Source organism: Schistocerca cancellata, chromosome 9 (assembly GCF_023864275.1).
Source record: "Schistocerca cancellata isolate TAMUIC-IGC-003103 chromosome 9, iqSchCanc2.1, whole genome shotgun sequence".
Classification (NCBI taxonomy): Eukaryota; Metazoa; Arthropoda; class Insecta; order Orthoptera; family Acrididae; genus Schistocerca; species Schistocerca cancellata.
This window is the reverse complement of record NC_064634.1, coordinates 427398756-427414688: the sequence shown is the minus strand read 5'-3', so window position 1 is coordinate 427414688 and position 15933 is coordinate 427398756. Positions and strand designations below refer to the sequence as shown.

The following is a 15933-nucleotide window of genomic DNA, read 5'->3' as shown; positions in this document are numbered from 1 at the left end:
TCTCTGTTAATACGTGGCGATAAAACTAATATCGGACTAGACTAATCCGGGACTGTTCTATCGAACAGGCACGTAAATTCCGTTTTAAAAATCGTTTTGCTTCTAAAGGGAAACAATCCGACGCTTTTCGTCGGAACTGGACGTCATACGAAAGATGTGATGACCATTATTTGTTTGGCTTGACTCTAGCTATACACTGTAAAAACTTAATTCCAAACACGTGCCGAAACTCTAGACAAAAAGGCCTGACGACCCCTGCATAAATACCGGGTCGTCAGGCACGTCAGGCACATTCTGTCTGGTGTTTCGGCAGATTTTTGGAAGTTCTTTTTCGAAACGTGTTGTTGGAATCATTCCAAAAAAGCACTGCTCTCCAGATCTTTCACGCGAGGTTCACTCTCAGCGGAAAGTGTATGTTTATTTCCCGTTACAAACAAAATCATTTTTGGCAGAGTTTTATGTGCCCAGCGTTCCAAAGTTAGTTTAGCGTAACATTCGTTTTATGGATATGTATTAACAGGGACAGAAAAACACGAAGAATAATCCGTACTCCAAAGAGACAGCACAGCCGTGCTCACGCTGACTGCTTTCGGCATGCAGTAGCGCTGTTTACGTGAAGCATCCACAAGACATGCTCGAATGTCAAAAATTGGTCAAATGGCTCCGAGCACTATGGGACTTAACATCTGAGGTCATCAGTCCCCTAGAACTTAGAACTAACCTAAGGACATCACACACATCCATGTCCGAGTCAGGATTCGAACCTGAGACAGTAGCAGTCGTGCGGTTCCAGACTGAAGCGCCTAGAGCCGCTAGGCCACACCGGAAGGCATGTTCGAATGTCAGTGTAACTTCGTACACGTACACACCGTCGATGGGCATGTAAATGATTACAGCTGCAGTTCTCAGCGATACAGTGACAGGAAGAAGAACCACCAGAGGGCGTTAGTATTGTTTGTGTTTAGTGCCGTTACCGGTCCAACTGGGTATAAAAGGGGACTGAAAGGTATCAGGGCACGGAGAAGCCGCGTAATTGTGTGAGTCAGCGTTATCAGCCCCTGAAAGAGTTTGAAAGGGGGCTCCTGGTGGATTTTCACTTGTGCGGCTGGCTCTGTTCTGCAGTATCCAGGTTTGTTCGGCACTCGAATTTGACAGTGATCCGATGTTGAAGAACATTGGAACTTCTGGACGGGGATACTCGTTGCGACGGTTTCTGGTCTGCCATATCTGTCCACCAGAAGACAGTGTCGCCCTACCACAAAGCACAAGTATGGTAGATATAACGAATTCCTTCAACATTTTGTGCCATCCCGCAGCATTGATCTTAAATTAGCAGCTGTCGAAGTATGGAGTTACCACCGCATGCTTAGGCAGCTGTCAAGACCACAACAAAAACCAGACGAATTTTAGCCGGCCGCGGTGGTCTCGCGGTTCTAGGCGCTCAATCCGGAACCGCGCGACTGCTACGGTCGCAGGTTCGAATCCTGCCTCGGGCATGGATGTGTGTGATGTCCTTAGGTTAGTTAGGTTTAAGTAGTTCTAAGTTCTAGGGGACTGATGACCACAGATGTTAAGTCCCAATGTGCTCAGAGCCATTTGAACGAATTTTGAGTGGTGCATGGACTGCTGATGTCCCATTCTTCCAACGGTTTGGAGAGGCAGAGCTGTGTCACTCCTGCCGTGGTGGTGCGAGGAGCCATCGTGTATGACTTCAGGACACGCCTGGTACTGATCGACAGAATACTGATGTCACAGAGGCATTCAACTTCACACGCTACCTTTCATGCAACAGTATCGTAGTGCATTTTTCAAGATGACAATACTCTTCCGCACACGACACGTGTCTCCAAGATCTGTCTGAGTGACCTTAAAGTACTCCTGTAGACAGAACTATTCTCACAATTGTTCCTGATAGAACGTGTGTGCTATCAACACGGAGGTCAGCTCCATGCAGCATAGAAGTTACGAAGGATGAATTACAACAGCTGTGGGCCATCTTGCCGCAGACGAGGATATAACGTCTTACGACACCCTTCCCTACCGAATCAGTGCATACATCCAGGCCAGAGGCGGTGCAACGTCGTACTGACAAGTGGGCGCATGTTGTCAAAACCTTTGTAAATTTGAGTCGATTTTGTTATGAACGTAATAAAATCACATACCCCCTCAACCCGTAAGTTTCATCTCTTTTCCCCTAACACTTTTGGATGCTTCGCGTCTTCTCTCAGTCAGTATATACGCTTCGACTGAAATAATTTTGTGACTGAAAGATGCCTATGGCGTAGAGCAGAGATTCCATCTGGCGCACAACATGCGCGCACAAGAAAAAGTACTCCTTGCGACGCACCTCACCTGGCCCCCTCGCACTCTTATAGGCTATTCCGCTTGGAAGGATTCCGCTAGTGTGTACAGAATAGACAACATAGCGAGAACGTGGAGTTCAAAAAAAGTTGCAACTGGCTGACGTCAAGCCATTAGGGATGACAGTTATCGCTAAAACAACCGGTTTTTTGTTATGTCGGTTCTCTTTCTACGTCAGTTTAACCTGACTGTTAACACTGCCCAAAATAAACCGTTTTCTGAAATAATCTATATTCGGTCTTTTATTCCTATCATTTCCTGTAATATACGTTGAAATCGAACAAAGTTTGAAAAATGTTGACTCTCTCAGTTCCAAGATACATAGACTCAGAATACTAAGTTAAATGGACAAGTAAAAGGAAATTTATCCTGTCCACTGTTCGTTGCTTTTCTCGAAACTGTTAAGTGGTCGTATATTAAAAAAAAACGATATTCTACTGATTCTAATTTTTTAAACTCTGCTTGTAACACGCCCGAGCGTACAAAATGGATGGGGTACATTTAACTGGTTGTCGTTTCTGCTTTTCTTGACCGTGCGCCGTGCCCACACCACGTACCTGGTGATCCCGCGGCGGTCGTACTGTTCTGCTCCACACTGCTGCTGGTTTGCCTGAAATTATTTATCGAAATATGCAAGCGAAGAAGGGGAGCCAGTCAACGTTAATCACAACACTGTTGTACGTCTGGTATGAACATCTATATTCTGAGACGATATGGAAACCACAGGTTGCACTGTTTACACTACAAGTCGTAAATGTTTATGCCAACTGACAGCCTTGACGATTATCTGTCCACTTGGACGACCGTACGCGCACCGAACACGGCGCGGATGATTGTTGATGATGCGGAAGCCGAATGGTCGCACGAAAGTTCTTACGCTCGTCACGCATACACAGAAATTTGGTACCAGTCCTCCTTGACACTAGTAATAAATTTTATCACTGTTCACAAGGTTAAATTTACAGTTCACAGTTCTTCAGTTGTACGAGCGTGCGCGTAACCGTCGCGGCGCGGCTGATTGTTGATGATGCGGAACGCGATGATCGAACGCACGTTCTCACGCTCGCTACAAGACACTGGCACTAAAATACTCTCTTTTGTAAAAAATAGTATTACTGATTTACATTAGATCATTCTGGGAGACCGAACACGGCGCGGATGATTGATACAGTACGGTATGACACGCAACGAGAGGATACACATATACGTTTCAGCAGCACTGCTCATTTTTAAATTACCTCATGACGCATTTTCCTCTGAATCATTTACTTATTTTATCACTATACTGTAATAACACTTGTAGCAACACTTCAACTTCCATGCTAACAATGTCTCTCACATGCAGAGCTACACACTACACAACATAACAGGTCCGCGTCCCGCGCTCGACTCTCTAGACGCGGCTGCCCGCAAAGATACTCCACAACTAAACCAGCGATATGACAATACACTTACATGCTCAAAAATCATCGGGAACCATAGAAGTATTTGGACCTTTCGAATAATCAGTGCTGAAGGGTCTTGGAGAACTGTGTTTTTCTTGTTAATTTATCGGATTGCAAGGGCAAGAAGTAGATGAAGGCATATTATGCAGACATAGCCAGTAGATCAGCTACTTTCTATTTTTATTGTATACTATGAATGAACTGTTGTTAAGTTTTTAATTTATCACTGTTACCATAATTTACTTTCTCTCTTATTATTTCGTTGAAATGGCAGACAAATTTTTAATCTTTTAAAGCAAATGAAGCATTGTACTTCATTGCTACGTCAGTTCGTAGAAATGTTTTCAGATTAGGTTGGGTGTCGCTCTACAATACAACGGATGCTTGGCCACGACAGCGTACACGCATATCTTACGTCACGACACACGGAAACGAGGTCATTATTGTCTCAGCAACGCTGTACCCAATATTATGCCGCATGGTTGTTGCTCTGTTCTGACAGCTTTGTTAGTAAAACAGGACGGATCGTTTTCCTATTTTATATGATAACATGGTATTTGGAATCAATTCAGATTTTACGAATAGAAATTACTGATTTCATTATAAAAGGTTCATTTGAAAACAAAAAAAAATTAATAATGTTGCTTTGGGTATATTACATTTCTCTTTTGTTCTCGGTGACAAGTGTAAATAAAAAAAACAGCTCTTATAACCGAGAACAAACAAATGCCGAAAAATGTCAGTCATTCGGAACTAAAATACCTGCATCGGTTTGTAACTGGGCAGTTTTTCCCATCCCTACCGGCCTCTGCCATTCACACCGAGCGATGTGGCGCAGTGGTTAGACACTGGACTCGCATTCGGGAGGACGACGGTTCAATCCCCCGTCCGGCCATCCTGATTTAGGTTTTCCGTGATTTCCCTAAATCACTTCAGGCAAATGCCGGGATGGTTCCTCTGAAAGGGCACGGCCGACTTCCCTCCCCATCCTTCCCTAATCCGATGAGACCGATGACTTCGCTGTCTGGTCTCCTTCCCCAAACAACCCAACCCAACCCCTCTACCATTCGACTCACTGAGACGTCAGCCGCACAGTTATTTTAATGGTCCCCTTAGCCGGTCTCGCCAGCCGACCTGACGGTGTCCGTCTCTTTCCGCAGCGATGAGGGCGGCGTTCGGGCGGGACCCCGACACGGGCTCGCTGTTCGGCAAGCTATCGCCGCGCCGCATGCTGGTGGTGTTCTGCGCCGAGCTGCTGGGCACCGCGCTCCTGCTCTTCATGGGCTGCATGGGCACCGTCACCGGAGTCTCCGACGCGCCCTCCAGCCCGCTGCAGATCTCCATCGCCTTCGGCATGACCGTCGCCTCCATCATACAGGTCAGTCGCCACCGCAAAGTCACAGCGTCACTGGCCGGGAAAAGGAAACCTGCGACTTGCCTTACATTTTCAGTGACTTATCCATTTCATCGCAGCTAATTTCTGGTCTAGGCCTATCGGTAGGCAGCAGCAAGGGGGTGTGACGTCGTTGTCATTCGTTACGTCACATACAAAAAATTTATATATATATATATATATATATATATATATATATATATATATATATATAATATATTTTTTATTTTTAATTTTTGAGCATGAGTCTTTGTCTCAGGGATATTGTCTTTTCTTATCACTTTTATTTACGTGCATAAGTAAATACACTCCTGCAAATGGAAAAAAAAACACATTGACACCGGTGTGTCAGACCCACCATACTTGCTCCGGACACTGCGAGAGGGCTGTACAAGCAATGGCACACGCACGGCACAGCGGACACACCAGGAACCGCGGTGTTGGCCGTCGAATGGCGCTAGCTGCGCAGCATTTGTGCACCGCCGCCGTCAGTGTCAGCCAGTTTGCCGTGGCATACGGAGCTCCATCGCAGTCTTTAACACTGGTAGCATGCCGCGACAGCGTGGACGTGAACCGTATGTGCAATTGACGGACTTTGAGCGAGGGCGTATAGTGGGCATGCGGGAGGCCGGGTGGACGTACGGCCTAATTGCTCAACACGTGGGGCGTGAGGTCTCCACAGTACATCGATGTTGTCGCCAGTGGTCGGCGGAAGGTGCACGTGCCCGTCGACCTGGGACCGGACCGCAGCGACGCACGGATGCACGCCAAGACCGTAGGATCCTACGCAGTGCCGTAGGGGACCGCACCGCCACTTCCCAGCAAATTAGGGACACTGTTGCTCCTGGGGTATCGGCGAGGACCATTCGCAACCGTCTCCATGAAGCTGGGCTACGGTCCCGCACACCGTTAGGCCGTCTTCCGCTCACGCCCCAACATCGTGCAGCCCGCCTCCAGTGGTGTCGCGACAGGCGTGAATGGAGGGACGAATGGAGACGTGTTGTCTTCAGCGATGAGAGTCGCTTCTGCCTTGGTGCCAATGATGGTTGTATGCGTGTTTGGCGCCGTGCAGGTGAGCGCCACAATCAGGACTGCATACGACCGAGGCACACAGGGCCAACACCCGGCATCATGGTGTGGGGAGCGATCTCCTACACTGGCCGTACACCACTGGTGATCGTCGAGGGGACACTGAATAGTGCACGGTACATCCAAACCGTCATCGAACCCATCGTTCTACCATTCCTAGACCGGCAAGGGAACTTGCTGTTCCAACAGGACAATGCACGTCCGCATGTATCCCGTGCCACCCAACGTGCTCTAGAAGGTGTAAGTCAACTACCCTGGCCAGCAAGATCTCCGGATCTGTCCCCCATTGAGCATGTTTGAGACTGGATGAAGCGTCGTCTCACGCGGTCTGCACGTCCAGCACGAACGCTGGTCAAACTGAGGCGCCAGGTGGAAATGGCATGGCAAGCCGTTCCACAGGACTACATCCAGCATCTCTACGATCGTCTCCATGGGAGAATAGCAGCCTGCATTGCTGCGAAAGGTGGATATACACTGTACTAGTGCCGACATTGTGCATGCTCTGTTGCCTGTGTCTATGTGCCTGTGGTTCTGTCAGTGTGATCATGTGATGTATCTGACCCCAGGAATGTGTCAATAAAGTTTCCCCTTCCTGGGACAATGAATTCACGGTGTTCTTATTTCAATTTCCAGGAGTGTATGAAACGGGTTCTTGAAGGGCATCAGTTATTCATGTACCAACTTGAGATTTTGACCGTGATGACTGAAATATAGTTGCCGTTAACTGAATTGAATGTAATATTGTTAATTTCTATTTATTGATTGCAAAGCAAGGCTTGAGAGAATTTTGATCGTTGCCGTGCAGCGTACAAGATAAAACTTACTGAACTCATGGAATCTGTATAGTTTAAAAACATGAACTTTAACGTAAATTAATTATCTGTTGCAATTTAAAAAGGTTCTTATAACGAAACCTCTCGCATTTACAGTTACTATTAACACTGAAAAATAAATTAATACTTAGGCGCGTAATGGCCGACCAGACGCTGCATCGGAAGATGAGCTTCTCGTAGCGCAAATTACTGAAAAAATGCTTATTAAAAATAATTAGCCACTGCGAGCATTTTAGGTGACAATTATTACAAAGAAATTCATTTTGTAATAATAATAGCAAGTTTATTTTAGCAATAAATACGAATAACTTACATAAAATATGTGTAGCCGCTCAATGGCTGCCTTTCGTATAGCGAAACAAAAGTGTGTGAACCACAAAATACGTCCTTCCTCCTCGGCCGTACAATCGCCTCTTTCGATTCTTTTTTTGTTATCATAGACATTAAATAAAGATGCTATCGCTGCATATCAGTTGTTTCAAGAACATTAACTATATCTTTTACACTAATTATATTCATAAAATACGTAAACTACGATTTACAACCGCTACAAATGTCACTATTTATGTGACGTACCGTCACAGGGGTTTCATATAGACATTTCTTAATTTTTTCATTGTAGCATGGCAGAATATTCGTGATTTCATGGTTTACGACAACTTTAACATTATGCGGAATGTCTGCATTTTCAAATCACTTACTCTATTATAGCCAGGTATCGTCTTCGACAACCACTGATATGTCGAGGGGTGAGCACTCCGTCATTTTCAAGGCACAAATGCAATGAGACAGCACTGTGCAACGAAATACAAGCCATCGCCAGATGGGACTACGCCAACCAAGAACCATAATACGGCACATACTCAAAGACAATGCACACACGGTCTCTCTCTCTCTCTCACACACACACACACTGAAACGTCCCCTTAGAAAAATTTATGAGTTATTGTGCTGGTAAACCCCTTACGTTATATGATTTTCAAATAGCAGAGCAAAACTGACTGTACTCAGACATTTCGCTCTTTACCTATTCTGATCAACACTAAACGGACACACAATATTTTTAGCGCAACGCAATCTGACTTTCAATAACCCCTACAAAAGAATGGCCCTGACTAACATTAACCTATACCTTTCACAAATCACTTACCTCACAAAAATCTTCGTTACTCGAACTACTGCAATACAGCGAGCGCCATTACTGCCAGCTAAATAAAAGATTCAAACTACTGAAGGCACTAACTACTGATACTCATAGTTAGCAAATGAAAGATTTTGATAGAGAACAAACAATGTATTTACCTTAATAGTGTTCAAAAGTCATTATATATATATATATATATATATATATATATATATATATATATATACCATTTCATGACATCCAGTCTTACAAATTTACTGTCTCTGATGGACACACGTCCAGATCATCCGCTCTCAAAACTCCGCCATTTCTCTCCCCACATCCACCACTGCTGGCGGCTCACCTCCAACTGCGCAACACTACGCGCTGTTAACAGGCAACTGCCCAACACTACAATGGCAGACAACAATGCAAACCAGCCACAGACTGCACACAGCACAGCCAGTGATTTTCATACAGAGCGCTACGTGGCGTTACCAATATAAAAACCTAAACTGCCTACTTACAAAACACACACACACACGCACACACACACACACACACACACACACACACACACTCATACTCACACTCGCGCACACTCATTCATTCTCACTCATTAATTATCGTCGGCCGGAGTGGCCGAGCGGTTCTAGGCCCTTCAGTCTGGAACCGCGCGACCGCTACGATCACAGGTTCGAATCCTGCCTCGGGAATGGATGTGTGTGATGTCCTTAGGTTAGTTAGGTTTAAGTAGTTCTAAGTCTAGGGTACTGATGACCTCCCATGTTAAGTCCCATAGTGCTTAGAGCCATTTGAACCATTTGAACTCTATCAATCCATAACCACGAGAAAGCCTTAAAGATAACACATGAACACATGTGTCCGCCATCTAATCTTTAGTCTACCTCATCGTTCAGAATGTCATGTATTAATCAAGCAGACCTTTGTTTTGTAAATATAAATAAAATGTTGTGGCTGTGCGCCCTTGTAATGTTTTGTAGTTCCAGGCTGGATTAGGAGAGGGTGGTACGATAGGTGGGTGGCCGGTTTCCTCTCACTACAACAGAAAATGCAGACATGGTTGAAATACACTTTATTACAGGAATCAATTGAGAACTTAACTCCAGTATGAAGCTTGTTGGTTTACAGTAATCAAATAACATGTACTAATTCTTGAATCTTTTCCTTGTGCATATCACAAATACGGTTCAAATGGCTCTGAGCACTATGGGACTTAACATCTATGGTCATCAGTCTCCTAGAACTGAGAACTACTTAAACCTAACTAACCTAAGGACATCACACAACATCCAGTCATCACGAGGCAGAGAAAATCCCTGAGCCCGCCGGGAATCGAACCCGGGAACCCGGGCGCGGGAAGCGAGAACGCTACCGCACGACCACGAGCTGCGGACGCATATCACAACTATATAAAACGACTGAAGTTCGCTCACAGCTAAGGTGCGAGGCGAGTGCTATGACTACGGAACACAAGAGCACAGTGCAACATATTGAGGTGCAATGCGAACTAAGTCTCGATGCGCCGTACTGAGGTACTGAGGTTGAAACATTGAAATAGATCGATAGGCAGCGGCGGCCTAAAAGCACGCTGCCCAGGGGGAGTTATTGGCGAGTAGCCTGGGAGCGTATCTTGGTCTTTTCTTGTCATGGGCGCGCCTAGTTCAGCGCCTGCTATACAATGTTTCCTAGTGGCTACCGGTGTGCTGGCGAAGGCGTACGCCAGCACACTAAACCGTTCTTCAAGTACACTATGTTATCAAAAGTATCCGGACACCAGGCAGAAAATGACTTACAAGTCCGTGGCGCCCTCCATCGGCAATGCTGGAATTCAACATGGTGTTGGCCCATTCTTAGCCTTCATGACAGCTTCCATTCTCTCAGGCATACGTTCATGTGCTGGAAGGTTTCTTGGGGAATGGCAGCCCATTCTCCACGGATTGCAGCACTGAGGAGAGGTATCGATGTCGGTCGGTGAGGCCTAGCACGTAGTCGCAGATCCAAAACATCCCAAAGGTGTTCTATAGGTTTTCGGTCAGGACTCTGTGCAGGCCAGTCCATTACAGGGAAGTTATTGTTGTGTAACTACTCCGCCACAGGCCGTGCATTATGAACAGATGCTCGATCTTGTTGAAGGATGCAATCGCCATCCCCAAGTTGCTCTTCAACGGTGGGAAGCAAGAAGGTGCTTAAAACATCAGTGTAGGCCTGGTCTGTGATAGTGCAACGCAAATCAACAAGGGATGCAAGCCCCCTCTATGATAAACACGATAACACCACTGCCTCCGAATAGTACTGTTGGCGCTACACGCGCTGGCAAATGACGTTCACCGGGCATTCGCCATACCCACACCCTGCCATTGGATCGCCATATTGGCCGGCCGGGGTGGCCGAGCGCTTCCAGGTGCTATAGTCTGGAACCGCGCGACCGCTACTGTCGCAGGTTCGAATCCTGCCTCGGGCATGGATGTGTGTGATGTCCTTAGGTTAGTTAGGTTTAAGTAGTTCTAAGTTCTAGGGGACTGATGACCTCAGAAGTTAAGTCCCACAGTGCTCAGAGCCATTTGAACCATTTTGATTGCCATATTGTGTACCGTGATTCCACACAACGTTTTTCCACTCTTCAATCGTCCAATGTTTAGTTTCCTTACACCAAGCGAGGCGTCATTTGGCATTTACAGGCGTGATGTGTGGCTTATGAACAGCCGCTCGACCATGAAATGAAGGTTTTCTCACCTCCCGCCTAACTGTCATAGTGCTTGCAGTGGTTCCTGATGCAGTTTGGAATTCCTATGTGACGGTCTGGATAGGTGTCTTCCTGATACGTATTAAGACCCTCTTCAACAGTCGGTGATCTGTGTCAGTAAACAGTAGGCTTTTGTGCTGTGGGTGTCCCTTCACACTTCACTATCACATCGGAAACAGTGGACCTAGGGATGCTTAGGAGTGTAGAAATCTCGCGTACAGACGTATGACACAAGTGACCCTCAATCACCTGACCACGTTCGAAGATCGTGAGTTCCGCGGAGCGCCCCATTCTGCTCTCTGACGATGTCTAATGACTACTGAGGTCGCTGATATAGAGTACCTGTCAGTAGGTTGCAGCACAATGCACCTAATATGAAAAACGTGTGTTTTTGGTGTGTCCAGATACAGATGGTGTAAGTAATATCATATCACGTATCGATACCACCCCTTGGGTGTCGCAACAGAATTGCAAGTTTCCGTCTGACGCCTATAGCGTTCGTGTGGGATCAAGCGGACCCAATGGTGCGCCCCAGCTGGGCCACACATCTGGTAGCTCTGTACTACTAACGCCCTCTGCCGCAGCAATATAGGACGGCCAGCGGCAGCGACGCTGTACATTCGCCTTCTGAGTCTCTTGGCAACGTGATGCTACGCAGCTGGTCGCTTGCTCTGTCTTCATCGTTCGTGCTTTAGTACAGAGAGACTTTACCGTGAGGACATTGTGATAGCTGGAGTCTGTTTCATGCTGCATCATTTGCATCGATCCTTCATTTGTTTGCAAAAATACAAGTCAAGAAAATCTTCTCTATACTGTGTTAGTTGTTTGCTAATAATTTATAGGGCGGCAGTTGATGCACTACTCAACCCCCTGGTTGCTCCTCTCCTCTTCCATCCCCGCCCCCCTGCCACGTCTTCACTGTTGTGTCCCCCCTACCCTCCATCTCTACACCCTTCATCTCCTTTCCCAAGGTGGCTTCCATCAACTCCCCCTCCCGGATAATGCCCTCTCTCCCTCCATTTATCCCTCCTATCAACTCTGATCCTCACTCCTCCTCCTTTCCTCTGTCCTTTTCCTGGGCTCCCTCTCCCCCCCCCCCCTTCCATCCTCTTTTTTCCCCACCTCCCCTCTCTCTGACCCCTTCTCTCCCCCGAGTCCTTTTGCATTGCCCTCCTCTGCCTCGTCTCATTCCCTCTGGCGTCGACGTCCACCCCCTCTGCCTTTGGCTCGGGAGTGTCATCTTTGTGCCGCCATTTTCGTGCAGTGTTTTACAGTGGGTGTTTTACAGTGAGTGTATCGTGCTGTGTTTTTTGGGAAGTGTTGCGAACGGCCATCATACTGTCGCTGGGTGTGCTTGTTATCTCTCGCGAACAGAAACCAGACTGTCGCCGTGTTTTTTTAATTGTGTGTGTACTATGTTACTTGTCTGATTCCTGTTTCTTTTATTAACATTGCCAACCCCTTTCCGCATTTTTCCGCCATTTTACACTTTACGTCACCGTTTTATCACCTGTTTTTCTTGTTTCTTTTCTTCTTCCGGTTTTAAAATAAAAGTCTGTGGGCTGTAGAGCAGCATACTAAGGTGCTGCCAGCCCGCCCCCTTTGGGGGGAATTGAAAATCAATAAAGGAAAAAAAAATGCACTTCTCTGTAGCCAACCTCTCCTTAGTGTTGTGTACGAAGTTATACAGAAGAAGTGAAGTATATAAAAATATACAACAGGTAAAATATATGAAAATAATATGTTAGTGTTGTTTAACTACACACGAAGTATAATACATTAGTTAATAGCGGACGAAATGTAACATGTAACACTTCCCCCTCCAATCGCATAACACGTGGCTGGTTGGCATCGCAGATGCTGGTAACGGTTTATCAGAGGAGTCAGATACAAGAGGCAACGTATTCCTTTCATATCGGTGTCTTCATAATTAAGAATTTGATCTCTCAGTGAATGATACTTGCCAGTGATAAAGGGATGGATTTAATCTCATAATGCAGCTGATGTGCTGTAATCCGTATATCAGTCATAGGAAATTCCGGGATGCTTTCTTGTACAGTGTTATAGCTGACATACTCCATGATTCTCGGACTATTGAAATTGTGTTCCGATCCAAATGGCCGGATATAAAAACCCTCAAAAATTTATTTTTCCTCCCATTTCTTCCGCTCACCTTTGTCTGTCTCCAGAGTAGTCTCTCTTCCTGTTTCCAACTCTTTCACCACTCCCTCGCCCTCACACTAACCTAACAGCTGATGTATACCACAAAATCATGAATATTCTTTATACTGTGGCACAAAAATGTGAAATTTGTTCGAGCAATCCTCGCTGCTGTTGGACAACCTGAAACTGGTACGGTGAAAGGAATCATTTATTCAGAAAGTGCGGCGCGTTACTTTCTATTTACGAAAACACCATATTCTCAAACTGTCGTGGATCAAATAATAACTTTTAACCATAAGACACTTTTTTTTGAATCATCAGTCTTCTGACGGGTTTGACGCGTTCCGCCACGAATTCCTCCCCTGCGGCAGCCTCTTCATCTCGGAACAGCACTTGCACTCTATGTCCTGAATTATTTGCTGGATGTACTGCAGTCTCTGTTTTACTCTGCAGTTCTTACCTTCAACACTTGCCACTAGAATCAAGGACGTTATTACCTGATGTCTTAACATATATGTCCTTCTTCTTGTCAGTATTTTCGATATGTTCCTTTATTCACTGATTCTACGGTGAACCTCCTCATTCCTTGTCTTATCAGGCCAACTAATTATCAACACGAAACTTCCTGGCAGATTAAAACTGTGTGCCGGACCGAGACACGAACTCGGGACCTTTGCCTTTCGCGGGCAAGTGCTCTACCAGCTGAGGTACCCAAGCACGACTCACGACCCGTCCTCATAGCCTTACTTCTGCCAGTACCTCGTCTCCTACCTTCCAAACTTTACAGAAGCTCTCCTGCGAACCTTGCAGAACTAGCACTCCACTGCAGAGTGAAAATTTCATTCTGGGAACATCCCCCAGACTGTGGCTAAGCCATGTCTCCGCAATATCCTTTCTTTCAGGAGTGCTAGTTCTGCAAGGTTCGCAGGAGAGCTTCTGAAAAGTTCGGAAGGTAAGAGACGAGATACTGGCAGAAGTAAAGCTGTGAGGACGGGTCGTGAGTCGTGCTTGGGTAGTTCAGATATTAGAGCACTTGCCCGCGAAAGGCAAAGGTCCCGAGTTCGAGTCTCGGTCCCGCTCACAGTTTTAATCTGCCAGGAAGTTTCATATCAGCGCACACTCCGCTGCAGAGTGAAAATTTCATTCTGGAATTATCAACATTCTTCTGTAGTACCACATCTCTAACTCTCCGATTCTCTTATGTTCCTGTTTTCCCACTATCCATCATTCATTACCATACAATGTTGTGCTCCAGACGCACATTCTCAAAAAGTTCTTTTTCAAGATATTACTAAGCACAATTTATGGACGACTATAAGCGTGGCATCTTGTATGTTATAAGTGAGTTTCAATGCTGAGTGGTGAAAGCGCTGATATTCATTAACATTGATATCGTGAGGCAGCTCTATTTCCAAATATTGATAACACTGTTAGAATTAACAGCAAAGACGTAGCTAGCGTCAGTATGTTAGCTGCCGATGACCCATCTAACTGAACTTAATTTCATAGTAATCGATGGTTTAGGCTTGGTGTAATGAATCATGCAGCACAACCAGATTATGTCTTTAGATTTCTACACATGACTTCCGTGACGCCCTGTAACCATTTTTCTTCTTCGGGAAGGTCATAACAAGTTTCTCTGTCTTCTTCAGCTTGGTATAGCTTGCTGTGTACCTTACTACCACACTGGATAACGTTACTGCATTTATGATTTGAAGCCAACTCATGCAGCTGTATATATATGAACGTAGTAAATCAATCAGTTACTATGCCACGTCAAAACAAATGACCGACAAAACTCTCGTCAGCCGGTGATATCTCTCGTATTGACAACATTGGCGTAGCATTACCACAGATATAGCGGTCCTGTGGAATAAGTACCTCTAAATCCAACATTAATTTGTAATTGATATAATGCACATGCCACTTTCCCCTCGAGTCGCAGAAAACATGGCTGCTTGGCCTCGCAGGTAAAGATTTATCAGAGGAATCACATACAAGAGTGCAACGTATTCCTTTCATATAGCTGTCTCCATAATGAAGAACTTCACCTCTCACTGAATGATACATATCAGTGATAGCGGTGTGGATTTAATCTCATAATGCATCTGATGTGCTGAAAACCGTATATTAGTTGCAGCCAATTGCCGGTTTGTTCCTCCTACAAGTTTGTAGCTGACATCCTCCATGATTCGCGGACTACTGAAATTGTGTTCTGACCGAAATGTCTGGATACGAAAACCCCAACAAATTTGTTTCTCCTCCCTTTCCTTCGGCCCACCTTTTCTGTCTCCCATGTTACCTTTCTTCCTGTTTCCACTGTTTCCAACCTCTTCAGCTCTTCTTCTCTTTCACAGTCAGTTTATCTTGTTTTGCACAGAGTATGATGATTGCCTTCTGTCAGAAAGAAACGGATTTGTGGTATTTGGCTGCTTCGTCATGAAGACATAAGTAACGTCTGGGTGGGAAGTGTCCTGCACAGGTACGGTAATGAAGAAAGGGAATAATCTATTCAGAAACGGCTGGGTCACTTGACGTGCTGAAATTCCTGTTCATGACAAATTACAGTGACAAGTACTCTTTTGTCGGGAAGCATGGAATTTATGAAGATCGAGAGACAAATTCCTTTGAACACTTTTCTAATTCCCCCATCATAGGAACAACAAAAGGGGCTCTCTTAACGATTAAAATTTAGGGAAATACTTAATATATTAAAAGGGGTTGAAATGAGAAATTAAAATGTGAAAAAACTGTGCTGA

The 15933-nt window shown here is 45.4% G+C and overlaps 1 protein-coding gene across 1 annotated transcript in view; it reads left to right on the top strand.

The window, feature by feature from the left end:
• LOC126101595 (aquaporin AQPAn.G-like) overlaps positions 1-15933 on the top strand; it is a 187612-nt gene that overhangs the window by 136750 nt on the left and 34929 nt on the right. Inside the window, exon 3 of the mRNA XM_049912273.1 lies at positions 4967-5184. Coding sequence (XP_049768230.1) covers positions 4967-5184 — 218 coding nt within the window. The remainder of the gene's footprint in view (positions 1-4966; positions 5185-15933) is intronic.